The sequence below is a fragment of the Coregonus lavaretus genome (assembly GCF_964263955.1).
Source record: "Coregonus lavaretus genome assembly, chromosome: 22".
Lineage (NCBI taxonomy): Eukaryota > Metazoa > Chordata > Actinopteri > Salmoniformes > Salmonidae > Coregonus > Coregonus lavaretus.
This window is the reverse complement of record NC_140009.1, coordinates 12,260,374-12,276,773: the sequence shown is the minus strand read 5'-3', so window position 1 is coordinate 12,276,773 and position 16,400 is coordinate 12,260,374. Positions and strand designations below refer to the sequence as shown.

The following is a 16,400-nucleotide window of genomic DNA, read 5'->3' as shown; positions in this document are numbered from 1 at the left end:
GGCCAGTATGAAAATGTATGCACTCACTAACTGTAAGTCGCTCTGGATAAGAGCGTCTGCTAAATAACTAAAATGTAAAATGTAATGTTGGCGCAATTATTAGAAAATGGAAGAAGTTCAAGAAGACGGTCAATCACCCTCGGTCTGGGGCTCCATGCAAAATCTCACCTCGTGGGGCATCAATGATCATGAGGAAGGTGAGGGATCAGCCCAGAACTACATGGCAGGACCTGGTCAATGACCTGAATAGAGCTGGGACCACAGTCTCAAAGAAAACCATTAGTAACACACTACGCCGTCATGGATTAAAATCCTGCAGCGCACGCAAGGTCCCCCTGCTCAAGCCAGCGCATGTCCAGGCCCGTCTGAAGTTTGCCAATGACCATCTGGATGATCCAGAGGAGGAATGGGAGAAGGTCATGTGGTCTGATGAGACAAAAATAGAGCTTTTTGGTCTAAACTCCACTCGCCGTGTTTGGAGGAAGAAGAAGGATGAGTACAACCCCAAGAACACCATCCCAACCGTGAAGCATGGAGGTGGAAACATCATTCTTTGGGGATGCTTTTCTGCAAAGGGGACAGGACGACTGCACCGTATTGAGGGGAGGATGGATGGGGCCATGTATCGCGAGATCTTGGCCAACAACCTCCTTCCCTCAGTAAGAGCATTGAAGATGGGTCGAGGCTGGGTCATCAAGCATGACAACGACCCAAAACACACAGCCAGGGCAACTAAGGAGTGGCTCCGTAAGAAGCATCTCAAGGTCCTGGAGTGGCCTAGCCAGTCTCCAGACCTGAACCCAATAGAACATCTTTGGAGGGAGCTGAAAGTCCGTATTGCCCAGCGACAGCCCCGAAACCTGAAGGATCTGGAGAAGGTCTGTATGGAGGAGTGGGCCAAAATCCCTGCTGCAGTGTGTGCAAACCTGGTCAAGACCTACAGGAAACGTATGATCTCTGTAATTGCAAACAAAGGTTTCTGTACCAAATATTAAGTTCTGCTTTTCTGATGTATCAAATACTTATGTCATGCAATAAAATGCAAATTAATTACTTAAAAATCATACAATGTGATTTTCTGGATTTTTGTTTTAGATTCCGTCTCTCACAGTTGAAGTGTACCTATGATAAAAATTACAGACCTCTACATGCTTTGTAAGTAGGAAAACCTGCAAAATCGGCAGTGTATCAAATACTTGTTCTCCCCACTGTATATACATATACAGTTGAAGTCGGAAGTTTACATACACTTAGGTTGGAGACATTAAAACTAGTTTTTCAACCACTCCACAAATTTCTTGTTAACAAACTATAGTTTTGGCAAGTCGGTTAGGACATCTACTTTGTGCATGACACAAGTAATTTTTCCAACAATTGTTTACAGACAGATTATTTCACTTATAATTCACTGTATCACAATTCCAGTGGGTCAGAAGTTTACATACACTAAGTTGACTGTGCCTTTAAACAGCTTGGAAAATTCCAGAAAATGATGTCATGGCTTTAGAAGCTTCTGATAGGCTAATTGACATAATTTGAGTCAATTGGAGGTGTACCTGTGGATGTATTTCAAGGCCTACCTTCAAACCCAGTGCCTCTTTGCTTGACATCATGGGAAAATCAAAATAAATCAGCCAAGACCTCAGAAAAAAAATTGTAGACCTCCACAAGTCTGGTTCATCCTTGGGAGCAATTTCCAAATGCCTGAAGGTACAACGTTCATCTGTACAAACAATAGTACGCAAGTATAAACACCATGGGACCACGCAGCCGTCATACCGCTCAGGAAGGAGATCCGTTCTGTCTCCTAGAGATGAACGAAATTTGGTGCGAAAGGTGCAAATCAATCCCAGAACAACAGCAAAGGACCTTGTGAAGATGCTGGAGGAAAAATGTACAAAGTATCTATATCCACAGTAAAACAAGTCCTATATCAACATAACATGAAAGGCCGCTCAGCAAGGAAGAAGCCACTGCTCCAAAACCGCCTTAAAAAAGCCAGACTACGGTTTGCAACTGCACATGGGGACAAAGATCGTACTTTTTTGAGAAATGTCCTCTGGTCTGATGAAACAAAAATAGAACTGTTTGGCCATAATGACCATCGTTATGTTTGGAGGAAAAAGGGGGGTCTTGCAAGCCGAAGAACACCATCCCAACCGTGAAGCATGGGGGTGGCAGCATCATGCTGTGGGGGTGCTTTGCTGCAGGAGGGACTGGTGCACTTCACAAAATAGATGGCATCATGAGGAAGGAACATTTTGTGGATATATTGAAGCAACATCTCAAGACATCAGTCAGGAAGTTAAAGCTTGGTTGCAAATGGGTCTTCCAAATGGACAATGACCCCAAGCATACTTCCAAAGTTGTGGCAAAATGGCTTAAGGACAACAAAGTCAAGGTATTGGAGTGGCCATCACAAAGCCTCAATCCTATAGAAGATTTGTGGGCAGAACTGAAAAAGCGTGTGTGAGCAAGGAGGCCTACAACCCTGACTCAGTTACACCAGCTCTGCCAGGAGGAATGGGCCAAAATTCACCCAACTTATGTTTGACCCAAGTTAAACAATTTAAAGGCAACGCTACCAAATACTAATTGAGTGTATGTAAACTTCTGACCCACTGGGAATGTGATGAAAGACATAAAAGCTGAAATAAATCATTCTCTCTACTATTATTCTGACATTTCACATTCTTAAAATAAAGTGGTGATCCTAACTGACCTAAGACAGGGAATTTTTATTAGGATTAAATGTCAGGAATTGTGAAAAACTGAGTTGAAATGTATTTGGCTAAGGTGTATGTAAACTTCCAACTTCAACTGTACATACATACACATACATACATATAAATACATATACATACATACTACAGTGGGGAGAAGAAGTATTTGATACACTGCCGATTTTGCAGGTTTTCCTACTTACAAAGCATGTAGAGGTCTGTAATTTTTATCATAGGTACACTTCAACTGTGAGAGACGGAATCTAAAACAAAAATCCAGAAAATCACATTGTATGATTTTTAAGTAATTAATTTGCATTTTATTGCATGACATAAGTATTTGATCACCTACCAACCAGTAAGAATTCCGGCTCTCACAGACCTGTTAGTTTTTATTTAAGAAGCCTTCCTGTTCTCCACTCATTACCTGTATTAACTGCACCTGTTTGAACTCGTTACCTGTATAAAAGACACATGTCCACACATTCAATCAAACAGACTCCAACCTCTCCACAATGGCCAAGACCAGAGAGATGTGTAAGGACATCAGAGATAAAATTGTAGACCTGCACAAGGCTGGGATGGGCTACAGGACAATAGGCAAGCAGCTTGGTGAGAAGGCAACAACTGTTGGCGCAATTATTAGAAAATGGAAGAAGTTCAAGATGACGGTCAATCATCCTCGGTCTGGGTCTCCATGCAAGATCTCACCTCGTGGGGCATCAATGATCATGAGGAAGGTGAGGGATCAGCCCAGAACTACACGGCAGGACCTGGTCAATGACCTGAAGAGAGCTGGGACCACAGTCTCAAAGAAAACCATTAGTAACACACTACGCCGTCATGGATTAAAATCCTGCAGCGCACGCAAGGTCCCCCTGCTCAAGCCAGCGCATGTCCAGGCCCGTCTGAAGTTTGCCAATGACTATCTGGATGATCCAGTGGAGGAATGGGAGAAGGTCATGTGGTCTGATGAAACAAAAATAGAGCTTTTTGGTCTAAACTCCACTCGCCGTGTTTGGAGGAAGAAGAAGGATGAGTACAACCCCAAGAACACCATCCCAACCGTGAAGCATGGAGGTGGAAACATCATTCTTTGGGGATGCTTTTCTGCAAAGGGGACAGGACGACTGCACCGTATTGAGGGGAGGATGGATGGGGCCATGTATCGCGAGATCTTGGCCAACAACCTCCTTCCCTCAGTAAGAGCATTGAAGATGGGTCGTGGCTGGGTCTTCCAGCACGACAACGACCCGAAACACACAGCCAGGGCAACTAAGGAATGGCTCCGTAAGAAGTATCTCAAGGTCCTGGAGTGGCCGAGCCAGTCTCCAGACCTGAACCCAATAGAACATCTTTGGAGGGAGCTGAAAGTCCGTATTGCCCAGTGACAGCCCCGAAACCTGAAGGATCTGGAGAAGGTCTGTATCGAGGAGTGGGCCAAAATCCCTGCTGCAGTGTGTGCAAACCTGGTCAAGACCTACAGCAAACGTATGATCTCTGTAATTGCAAACAAAGGTTTCTGTACCAAATATTAAGTTCTGCTTTTCTGATGTATCAAATACTTATGTCATACAATAAAATGCAAATTAATTACTTAAAAATCATACAATGTGATTTTCTGGATTTTTGTTTTAGATTCCGTCTCTCACAGTTGAAGTGTACCTATGATAAAAATTACAGACCTCTACATGCTTTGTAAGTAGGAAAACCTGCAAAATCGGCAGTGTATCAAATACTTGTTCTCCCCACTGTATATCCTTTAAAAATATATATTTCCCTTTATTACTTTCCAACCCCACCACCCTTCCCCTAATTGGAGTAAACTAGTGAACAACAACGCTTAGGCCTCTACTTCCAGGTTATACATACTCATCTCCTGTCTTGCCATGTAGTTACATTGTGGTTCATTTAGGGGGTGTTTAAGTCTGTGTCTGTGTGTGTGTGTGTGTGTGTGTGAGTGAGTGAGTGAGTGAGTGAGTGAGTGAGTGAGTGAGTGAGTGAGTGAGAGAGAGAGAGAGAGAGAGAATGTGTGTGGGTGTTCAGTTAAGTTGTAATACTCACAGCTGTCTTCCTCTTCAGTGATGGCGCTGACGACGTAACAGGCGTACACGAAGCCCAGGAGCTGGGAACACACAAACACACACACACACACAGCGGGTTAGAACACACAGAGAGTTAGAACACACAGAGAGTTAGAACACACAGAGTTAGAACACACAAACACACACACAGAGGGTTAGAACACACAGAGTTAGAACACACAGAGAGTTAGAACACACAGAGAGTTAGAACACACAGAGAGTTAGAACACACAAACACACACACAGCGGGTTAGAACACATAGAGAGTTAGAACACACAGAGTTAGAACACACAGAGAGTTAGAACACACAAACACACACACAGCGGGTTAGAACACACAGAGAGTTAGAACACACAGATAGTTAGAACACACAGAGTTAGAACACACAGAGAGTTAGAACACACAAACACACACACAGCGGGTTAGAACACACAGAGAGTTAGAACACACAAACACACACACAGCGGGTTAGAACACACAGAGAGTTAGAACACACAGAGAGTTAGAACACACAGAGAGTTAGAACACACAGAGTTAGAACACACAGAGAGTTAGAACACACAAACACACACACAGCTGGTTAGAACACACAGAGAGTTAGAACACACAGAGAGTTAGAACACACAAACACACACACAGCGGGTTAGAACACACAGAGAGTTAGAACACACAGAGAGTTAGAACAGACAGAAAGTTAGAACACACAGAGTTAGAACACACAGAAAGTTAAAACACACAGTTAGAACACACAGAGAGTTAGAACACACAGGGAGTTAGAACACACTTAGAACACACAGAACACACAGTTAGAACACACAGAGAGTTATAACACACAGTTAGAACACACAGAGAGTTAGAACACACAGAGAGTTAGAACACACAGAGAGTTAGAACACACAAACACACACACAGCGGGTTAGAACACACAGAGAGTTAGAACACACAGAGAGTTAGAACACACAGTTAGAACACACAGAGAGTTAGAACACACAGAGAGTTAGAACACACAAACACACAGACAGCGGGTTAGAACACACAGAGAGTTAGAGCACACAGAGAGTTAGAACACACAAACACACACACAGCGGGTTAGAACACACAGAGAGTTAGAACACACAGAGAGTTAGAACAGACAGAAAGTTAGAACACACAGAGTTAGAACACACAGAAAGTTAGAACACACAGAGTTAGAACACACAGTTAGAACACACAGAGAGTTAGAACACACAGGGAGTTAGAACACACTTAGAACACACAGAACACACAGTTAGAACACACAGAGAGTTAGAACACACAGAGAGTTAGAACACACAAACACACACACAGCGGGTTAGAACACACAGAGAGTTAGAACACACAGAGAGTTAGAACACACAAACAGCGGGTTAGAACACACAGAGAGTTAGAGCACACAGAGAGTTAGAACACACAAACACACACACAGCGGGTTAGAACACACAGAGAGTTAGAACACACAGAGAGTTAGAACAGACAGAAAGTTAGAACACACAGAGTTAGAACACACAGAAAGTTAGAACACACAGAGTTAGAACACACAGTTAGAACACACAGAGAGTTAGAACACACAGGGAGTTAGAACACACTTAGAACACACAGAACACACAGTTAGAACACACAGATAGTTAGAACACACAGAGAGTTAAAACACAGAGAGTTGGAACACACAGAGAGTTAGAACACACAGAACGTTAGAACACACAGAGAGTTAGAACACACAGAGTTAGAACACACAGTTAGAACACACAGAGAGTTAGAACACAGAGAGTTAGAACACACAGAGAGTTAGAACACACTTAGAACACACATAACACACAGTTAGAACACACAGATAGTTAGAACACACAGAGAGTTGGAACACACAGTTAGAACACACAGAGAGGGGTGGCTCATTCCATGAGGAGAGTGCCTTTTGCATCCCTTTGACATTTTAAGTAGAAATTGTGCACCAATATTGAATTGTAAAAGCATGTTTGAATATCAATTAAGGCTTGCTAAAGTGCCAAAATGTCCCTCCGTCAACCCTGTGTCAGTTCCAGGAAGATTTCAACCCACTTAATCCTAAAATGTCTCTAAGTTTCACCATCATTGTAAAGCCCTAGTTATTTGGTTGCTTTGACAAAGTAATTTTTTGAAGATTATTATTATTTAGTGATACATTTCCGTCTGTCTCTAATTTTAAGGTCAACCCTGTTACGTGAACTGAACTCTCGTTTTAATATGGTGAAACTATTCCTTTATAAATAATATTTTCAAAAGAAACATTGAACATCTAATAGTGAAATCATAGTTTTAAAAGCAGGTGAGCTGGTTCTACTCCTTTTGGCCGTTTTGTGGTGGAAAACTGAGTGGGTCGAGCGTAACACGTCAACCCTGTTACCCATAGATAGACAGGCTAGAAATGTAGAAGAAAAAAAGTATAATTGTGAAGCTTGCATTCAATTGCCATTCCCTGTTGCACACAACAAGCTTAAATTCCCTCTGTCGCAAGGGGATTAATGGCTGATTTAAAATTACAGTCCACTTTGTTACTTTATTCGGGATTTAACAGGCACTTACTATAGTATTTTTTTAATTTAACCTCTTGAGCTGGGAAAATGTGTTTTTCATGACAGAATGTAACAATTAGATAAAGCAAAAGGTTCCGTTTAAATTAAGGATTACATTTTTATCATCAATTGCACACAAGGTCCAACCGAAACTTGACTTCCCCTTTTAACCCAACCCCTCTGAATCTGAGAGGTGCGGGGGGCTGCCACATTGGGCACCTTGGGAGCTGTTGTTGTGGTGATTTACAGTTTTTGCTTACACACTAAAACCGAATGCTTAGACCAAAGCCTCAATACCTAAACTTCTTGTAGCATAGCTTAAACACAGTGTAACCATAGCTTAAACACAATGTCAACTTTGCACTTTGTTTGCAATTCTGTAACACACTTATTGCGAAACACTACACACGTTTTCTTACATTAGACACTTTGTTCAAAAACGAAATCACCTGTTATCATTGGGAAAACATGCTAAACTCATCTGGCAATTGTATGCACTTACATACACACCTGAAAACACTTGCACAGAAAACAGAACACCAATCAGTCTGAGCCTTAGCACTACAAATAGGCATGGAGGCAATGAGAGTCAGAGTAAGAGGAGGACAAAGAGAGAGAGGAGTCGGATGTGGAAGAGGACGTGGAAGAGGACGAGGACCAGTGCGGAGACGTATATCAGATGATATCAGGGCTACACTGGTGGACCATGTGATAAATCATGACCTGTCCATGAGGGAGGCTGGGCAAAGAGTCCACCCTAACCTCAGTCGCTACACAGTAGCATCGATAATAAGGACATTCCGACTGGAGAACAGGTATATCTTCAAGTTTCTACTCCAGACTGTACCTACTGTATGTGTCACATGATTCTGTATCATATTACAGTATTACTGTACTAACTATACTATACAGAAATGGGTAGTGCTGTGAAGTACTGTATATGTAAAGGAATACCATTGTGATGTTGCAGTACTGTTTACAGTTTGAAAGTACAGTATGTGAAAAATAACCTAACCAATGACATCTTGTGGTGGCATTTTCTACAGAATGGTTGGACGACCTCCTCAAGGTGGAAGGGAACGGCTCTTCACTCAACAACAAGAGCTTGCCATCATTGAAATGGTGCGAGCAAAATAATGCAATCCGACTTCGTGAGTTGCAACAACGCATAATTGCAAATGGAAATGAATTCAACAATATCAACAGGGTCAGCATTTCTACACTAAGTCGCATCCTACAGAAACATAACTTCAGAATGAAGCAGCTGTACAGGGTGCCATTTGAGAGGAACAGTGTCAGGGTCAAGGATCTGCGCCATGATTATGTGCAGGTATGTGTCACTTTACTTTACATACTATATATTGTGATGTGGGAATGAGGGTTTATGCTGCCACCTGCCCTGCCTGTAGCTTGTAGTTTTTGTCTATACTCACCCAACCCAGCCCCTACTTGTGTGAAAATATAGACATTGTAGTTACTGTATGTGTTTTCAGTAACACTATTCAATATTTTCTGTTACAGACAGTTCTGGAGTTTGATGCCGCCGAACTGCCGCATGAGTTCATCTACGTGGATGAGGCAGGCTTCAATCTGGCCAAAACCAGGCGTCAGGGCCGTAATGTAGTTGGACAAAGGGCTGTTGTAAATGTCCCTGGGCAGCGTGGGGGAAATATCACCTTGTGTGCTGCAATTAGTGTCCAAGGAGTCCTGCATCATCATGCCACTCTAGGTCCCTACAATACAGGACAGATCATTGCATTTCTAGATGCACTACATGCAGTTGTGCAGGACAGACCACAGCAGCCCAGGTTTGTTGTCATCTGGGATAATGTTAGTTTCCACCGGGCTGCTCTGGTCCGAGATTGGTTCAACAACCATAATCATTTCACAGTTTTATACCTGCCCCCTTACAGCCCCTTTCTAAATGCAATCGAGGAATTATTTTCAGCATGGCGGTGGAAAGTATATGATCGGCAGCCACATGCCCGCATGACTCTTCTGCAAGCAATGGAAGAGGCATGTGGAGACATTGAGGTGGGATCAATCCAAGGGTGGATTCGGCACACAAGGCGATATTTTCCCCGATGCCTAGCCCGCGAGGAAATCGCCTGTGATGTTGACGAGATCTTGTGGCCAGATCCGAACAGAAGGCGTGATCCATAAGCCCCCCCGCCCCCCACCACACACACGCACACGCACACACACACACACATGCACAAAACAAGTATATGTTTTTTCCCCCAATAGCAATTTATCCAGTAATTGTTTTGTTTTTTTACTTTTGTTTTGTTGCTAAATTTGATGTTAAGAATTTCTGTAAGAATGTTTATTTTTTTTGTAAAAACTTTTTTGTAAATACTGTTTGATTACTGCAGAAATTCTACTTTTGAGTTTTACAGAAGACAATGACAATAAAATGACAATAAAAATAGAAACACAAAGACTGCAGTGTTTTATATAAAGCCCATCAGTGTGTTGCTGGTGATATGAAAGAGTAATTCAAATGTTGCTTGTGTGTATGGTTTTGTTGCAAGAATTTCATTTTTAGAAAGGAGTGTTAAGTTTTGATTGCAGTGTTTCATTTTGGCATATATGTGAGTTGTTAATCTCCAAGTGCTATGTCTGATTGGCTTGTGTGTTGAGTTTTGACATAATGAGCGAAATTCTGCAAAAAGTGTGTAAGCAATAGGCAAAAACTGTAACTGCCTTGCTCAAGGGCAGAACAGCAGATCTTTCAACATTTTGGCTCAGAGATTCAAATGCACTTAAACAAGCTGGTAACTAGATAACCAAACCAGTAAGAATATTTCTGGCCTCAGCAGCCTGTCAACATGACAACATGCTGCATTGTTGGCAGATGGCTGTCATCTATTCTGAGAAACACACACTGGGACTAAGACAGAGAGACAGACACTCTCTACCCCCAATGACTGGAACTCTGCCATGCCAATTAAACCAGCATCGGGCACAATGCCCTCAAAACACACACTGGGAAACCAGAGACTGTGTGTGTGTGTGTGTGTGTGTGTGTGTGTGTGTGTGTGTGTGTGTGTGTGTGTGTGTGTGTGTGTGTGTGTGAGTGATGGGGCCACGGGATGGGGTTCACCACTGGTGTGCACGGTTTGCAGGCAGCGGTTTGACCAACTATTTGTTAGCTCCCCGATTCCATTTCAACCATTTCTCATTGGCAGGGAGAGTGAGTGAGGCCAGGCCCCTTGCACTGTGTGTGTGTGTTTGTATTTGGGCATGCATATTTTCATGCATAATTGATCCTAGTGATGATACAGGCTATATACAGTACACGAGTGTGTCTGTGTCCAGTTCTGGAAAGGTCATATGACTACTGTAACTAGTCCTACTGTAAACTCACACCTCAGACACCATTAGTACAGAACAACATGCTGTGAAAGGAGTGTGTGTGTACAGGCTAAATGAGTTTTAAGAGAGAGTAGTGAGTCCCATCCTACCTTCTCTCCATGTCTGAAGTGGCTAATTACCTCTCACAGCAGCCGGGTCTCATAGACTAGACGTAACATAGTAAATGTAAAACCAGGACACTCAAAGAGTATGATATGTTACGTTTGGTATGGTTACATAAGACAGATGGTTACTTAAGGCAAAAACGAATGTAGGGTGGTTGGTCGGGGTGGATGGGTACGCATATAATACGAACGTCTAGCATCCCAAAGGTTGCAAGTTCGAATCTCATTACGGACTACTTTAGCTAATTAGCAACTTTTCAACTACTTACTACTTTTTTGCTACTTTGCAACTACTCAGCATATTAGCTAACCCTTCCCCTAACCCTAACCATTTTATCTAACCCTTCCCCTAACCCTTCCCTTAACCCTAACCCCTAGCTTAGCTAACGTTTGCCAGCTAGCTAACATTAGCCACCTAGCTAGAATTCGTAACATATCATATGTTTCGCAAATGTGTAAAATATTGTACGTTTTGCAATATTCGTAACATATTGTACGTTTGCAAATTCGTAACGTATAATACGATTGGAATTTGTAACATACTGTATCATACGAAATGAGTGATGGACATCCACAAATTAAAACATACGATACGAAACGAAACATATCATGCAAAATAGAGTGTCTCAGATTTACGTACAGAATAATACAAAATCATCTGAGACCAGGTTGCTCACAGGCAGGCCAGCCATTACAGTAGCAGGGAATTAACAGACATATAAATCCTGGGTCACACACAATGGTGATAGCAGCAGGGTGCTAGACACTGGTTGATGTGCATCAATGGTGTATGTGTATATGTGTGTGTGTGTTTGATTTGCTTGAATTGCCCTGATTATAGTGTCTATGTCTGGAGGACTCAGTGAAAAACACAGTCAGCAAATACAAAGTTTCAGTGAAGGGATAGTGTAAGGGGGAGGTGATACATTCTCAGTGGAGGGATAGAGGGGGGGAGGGGGGGTGATACAGTCTCAGTGGAGGGATAGTGTGTGTGGGGGGGGGGGGGGGGGTGATACAGTCTCAGTGGAGGGATAGTGGAGGGGGGGGGTGATACAGTCTCAGTGGAGGGATAGTGTAGGGGGGAGTGATACAGTCTCAGTGGAGGGATAGTGGAGGGGGGGGGTGATACAGTCTCAGTGGAGGGATAGTGTAGGGGGGAGTGATACAGTCTCAGTGGAGGGATAGTGGAGGGGGGGGGTGATACAGTCTCAGTGGAGGGATAGTGTAGGGGGGAGTGATACAGTCTCAGTGGAGGGATAGTGTAGGGGGGGGTGATACAGTCTCAGTGGAGGGATAGTGGAGGGGGGGGGGGTGATACAGTCTCAGTAGAGGGATAGTGGAGGGGGGGGGTGATACAGTCTCAGTGGAGGGATAGTGGAGGGGGGGGTGATACAGTCTCAGTGGAGGGATAGTGTGTGTGTGTAGGGGGGGGTGATTCAGTCTCAGTGGAGGGATAGTGTAGGGGGGGGGTGATACAGTCTCAGTGGAGGGATAGTGTAGGGGGGGTGATACAGTCTCAGTGGAGGGATTGTGTGGGGGGGATGATACAGTCTCAGTGGAGGGATAGTGTAGGGGGGATGATACAGTCTCTGTGGAGGGATAGTGTGTGTGGGGGGGGGGGGGGTGATACAGTCTCTGTGGAGGGATTGTGTGGGGGGGTGATACAGTCTCAGTGGAGGGATAGTGTAGGGGGGGTGATACAGTCTCAGTGGAGGGATAGTGTAGGGGGGGTGATACAGTCTCAGTGGAGGGATAGTGTAGGGGGGGGTGATACAGTCTCAGTGGAGGGATAGTGGAGGGGGGGGTGATACAGTCTCAGTGGAGGGATAGTGTGTGTGTGTAGGGGGGGGGGTGATACAGTCTCAGTAGAGGGATAGTGTGTGTGTGTGTGTGGGGGGGGGGGGGGGGTGATACAGTCTCAATAGAGGGATAGTGTAGGGGGGGTGATACAGTCTCAGTGGAGGGATAGTGTAGGGGGGGTGATACAGTCTCAGTGGAGGGATAGTGTGTGTGTGTAGGGGGGGGTGATACAGTCTCTGTGGGGGATAGTGTAGGGGGGGTGATACAGTCTCAGTGGAGGGATAGTGGAGGGGGGGGTGATACAGTCTCAGTGGAGGGATAGTGTAGGGGGGGTGATACAGTCTCAGTGGAGGGATTGTGTGGGGGGGTGATACAGTCTCTGTGGAGGGATTGTGTGGGGGGGGTGATACAGTCTCAGTGGAGGGATAGTGTAGGGGGGGTGATACAGTCTCAGTGGAGGGATAGTGTGTGTGTGTAGGGGGGGGTGATACAGTCTCAGTAGAGGGATAGTGTGTGTGTGTGTGTGTGTGTGTGGGGGGGGGGGTGATACAGTCTCAGTGGAGGGATTGTGTGGGGGGGGGTGATACTGTCTCTGTGGGGGGATAGTGTGGAGGGGTGATACAGTCTCAGTCGGGGGATAGTGTTGAGGGATGAAACAGTCTCAGTGGAGGGATAGTTTGTGTGTGGGGGGGGGGGGGGGGGTGAACCAGTCTCAGTGGAGGGATAGTGTGGGGGGGGGGGGGGGGGAGATACAGTCTCAACTATATAACAAACACTGCTGTCCATCCTCACTCTCATCCTCTTTCTCTCACACTGCTCTACCTTCATTTCCTCTCGCAGTCCCCCACACAGCTTCCTCTCGCAGTCCCCCACACAGCTTCCTCTCGCAGTCCCCCACACAGCTTCCTCTCCCAGTCCCCCACACAGCTTCCTCTCCCTGTCCCCAACACAGCTTCCTCTCCCTGTCCCCAACACAGCTTCCTCTCCCTGTCCCCAACACAGCTTCCTCTCTCAGTCCCACACACAGCTTCCTCTCCCAGTCCCCCACACAGCTTCCTCTCCCTGTCCCCAACACAGCTTCCTCTCCCAGTCCCCCACACAGCTTCCTCTCCCAGTCCCCCACACAGCTTCCTCTCTCAGTCCCCACACAGCTTCCTCTCTCAGTCCCCATATAGCTTCCTCTCTCAGTCCCCATACAGCTTCCTCTCTCAGTCCCCATACAGCTTCCTCTCTCAGTCCCCCACACAGCATCCTCTCCCAATCCCCCATACAGCTTCCTCTCCAAGTCCCGCATACATCTCTGGAGTTCACAGAGATTGTTCTGGAAAATTAATGTCATGTTAATTAAAGCCATAACAGTCAAGACGGAGTGGACTAGCCCTGACCTCCTGGACTCTAAATCTGTCTGGATCTAAGGGCGGGAATAGCATAGCTATATCAATCTATTGTTAATCAGTGGTCAGTCCTTCTCTGTCTCTCTCTCTCTCTGTGCTGTCTGTGTGTTTCTCTCACTCTCTCACTCTCTGCCCCTCACCCCGTCTCTCCTTACTTCTCTCTTCATCTTCCCTCTCCCTCTCTCTCTCTCCCTCGGTCTCCCTCTCCCTCCCTCTCCCTCTCCCTCGGTCTCCCTCTCCCTCCCTCGGTCTCCCTCTCCCTCCCTCTCTCCCCCTCCCTCGGTCTCCCTCTCCCTCTCTCTCCCTCGGTCTCCCTCTCCCTCTCCCTCCCTCGGTCTCCCTCTCCCTCCCTCTCTCTCCCCCTCCCTCGGTTTCCCTCTCCCTCCCTCTCCCTCCCTCGGTCTCCCTCTCCCTCTCTCTCCCTCGGTCCGCCTCTCCCTCTACCTCCCTCTCCCTCCCTCGGTCTCCCTCTCCCTCCCTCGGTCTCCCTCTCCCTCTCCCTCTCTCTCCCTCCCTCGGTCTCCCTCTCCCTCTCCCTCTCCCTCCCTCGGTCTCCCTCTCCCTCTCTCTCCCTCGGTCTCCCTCTCCCTCTCTCTCCCTCCCTCGGTCTCCCTCCCTCTCCCTTGGTCTCCCTCTCCCTCTCTGCTGTCTGTGGCGGTCTTTGTTCTATTAGCATTCTAATGGAAAGTGACTCCTCTGACAGTTCCCCTCGGCTCTGTCTAAAGTGGTATGTGTGTGTGTGTATGTGTGTTATGCGTATGTCTGTGACCCCATCTAAAGCGGTGTGGTCCGGGGCAGACAGGGGTCTTGACCGAGGAAAACGTATGGCGGAGAATGGAAAACAGCAGAGAGGGATGGAAAACTGGAGAAGAGAGGAGAAGAGTTCAGAGTAGATGACTTCAAAGCCAGGATTTGTTCCATTTGCTGTTCATCTATCAAAGCTTATCAGAGGAAACAGGCTTTGGGAGATCACATTATATTTCAGGATAACATCAGCCCACACACACACATTCACAGTGATACATGTACACACACATACACACACCACAGTGGAGGCTGCTGAGGGGAGGACGGCTCATAATAATGGCTGGAATGGAGTCAATGGAATGGTATCAAACACATGGAAACCACCTCTGATGTTTTTTTCATACCATTCCATTTGCTCCGTTCCAGCCATTATTATGAGCCGTCCTCCCCTCAGCAGCCTCCAATGACACGCACAAGCAAACACACACACAATACTCACTACTGCCATTGAGCAGCGGTGTAGTTATGAAGGACACACACACAGTAGAGTGTGTGAGAGTGAGACCAGCTGCTCAGCTAGGGGAAACAGACATTTGCATACGTTAATAAAGGGCAATCTCTAAGCTGCAAATATTAGCCCAGGTAGAGAGAGACAAAATTAGATTCCACACACACACAGAGAAACAGACACAGACACACAGACGCATACACACAGATACACGCACACAAAATGACAATAGGCATATCTAACAGTTTTGGTCGTCACTAGTTACCACAGCCACAAAGTAACAAATCCAGGCTATTTCTACAATTTATCTTCTTAAAATTTGATTTTAAACCTAACCCTAACCGTAGCCATACTGCTAACCTTATGCCTAACCCTAACCTTAAATACATTTTTGTTTTCATGCATTTTTACAATATATCCAATTTTGACTTTGTGGCTGTGCTATCTAGTGGAAACCCTTTTAGGCATTGCCTGGCTACCCAAACTCCTTGCTTCGGCCAAACTCTACGCCACGCCCACATACGTTAGTTTCTTCTCCGCAATAAGTCTGGATCTGAGTACCTCCCCAACGATTTCTAGAACGCAAACACATTCTAACTGTTCTGATTGGTCCCAGAAACCGAAGGGTTGGGCTAGAGCCATAACACTCGTGGGTAAAGCAGCGTTTTGAAAATGTGTCATTGGCTTTGATACTCTGATTGGTTAGAGATGATCTTATTGCTGATTACTTTGTTTTGTACAATACAAATACAAAGTGTTTTCACACTTGGTCCCTTTCAGCCAATTTTTATGAACTTAGTGCGGTTAGCTTAATTTTTTTGTGGAGTGTGAACACTCCAAAGGAACTCAAGACCCCTCAAAAGAGCCCCCAAAGCGAACCGAATTGAGACCATCTCAAGAGGTGGTCTGAGTTCGGTTCGCTTGAACTTCGCGGTGTGGTTCCTTTTTTTAGGACAATGTGAACACAAAGCTCCCCAGGTTTGCTTGTCATTATTCCTGCACCACACACTAGACTACTGCAACACTGTTTCTCCTGCCATAACCCCTCACACTAGACTACTGCAACACCATTTCTCCTGCCATAACCCCACACA

At 45.4% G+C, this 16,400-nt stretch overlaps 1 protein-coding gene across 1 annotated transcript in view; it reads right to left on the bottom strand.

Annotated features, from left to right (window-relative positions):
• The window catches only part of LOC311150024 (sodium/potassium-transporting ATPase subunit beta-1-interacting protein 4-like), a gene marked incomplete at both ends in the record, with an annotated part of 99,230 nt that overhangs the window by 18,199 nt on the left and 64,631 nt on the right, over positions 1-16,400 (bottom strand). Inside the window, one exon of the mRNA XM_084187267.1 lies at positions 4,788-4,848. Coding sequence (XP_084043393.1) covers positions 4,788-4,848 — 61 coding nt within the window. The remainder of the gene's footprint in view (positions 1-4,787; positions 4,849-16,400) is intronic.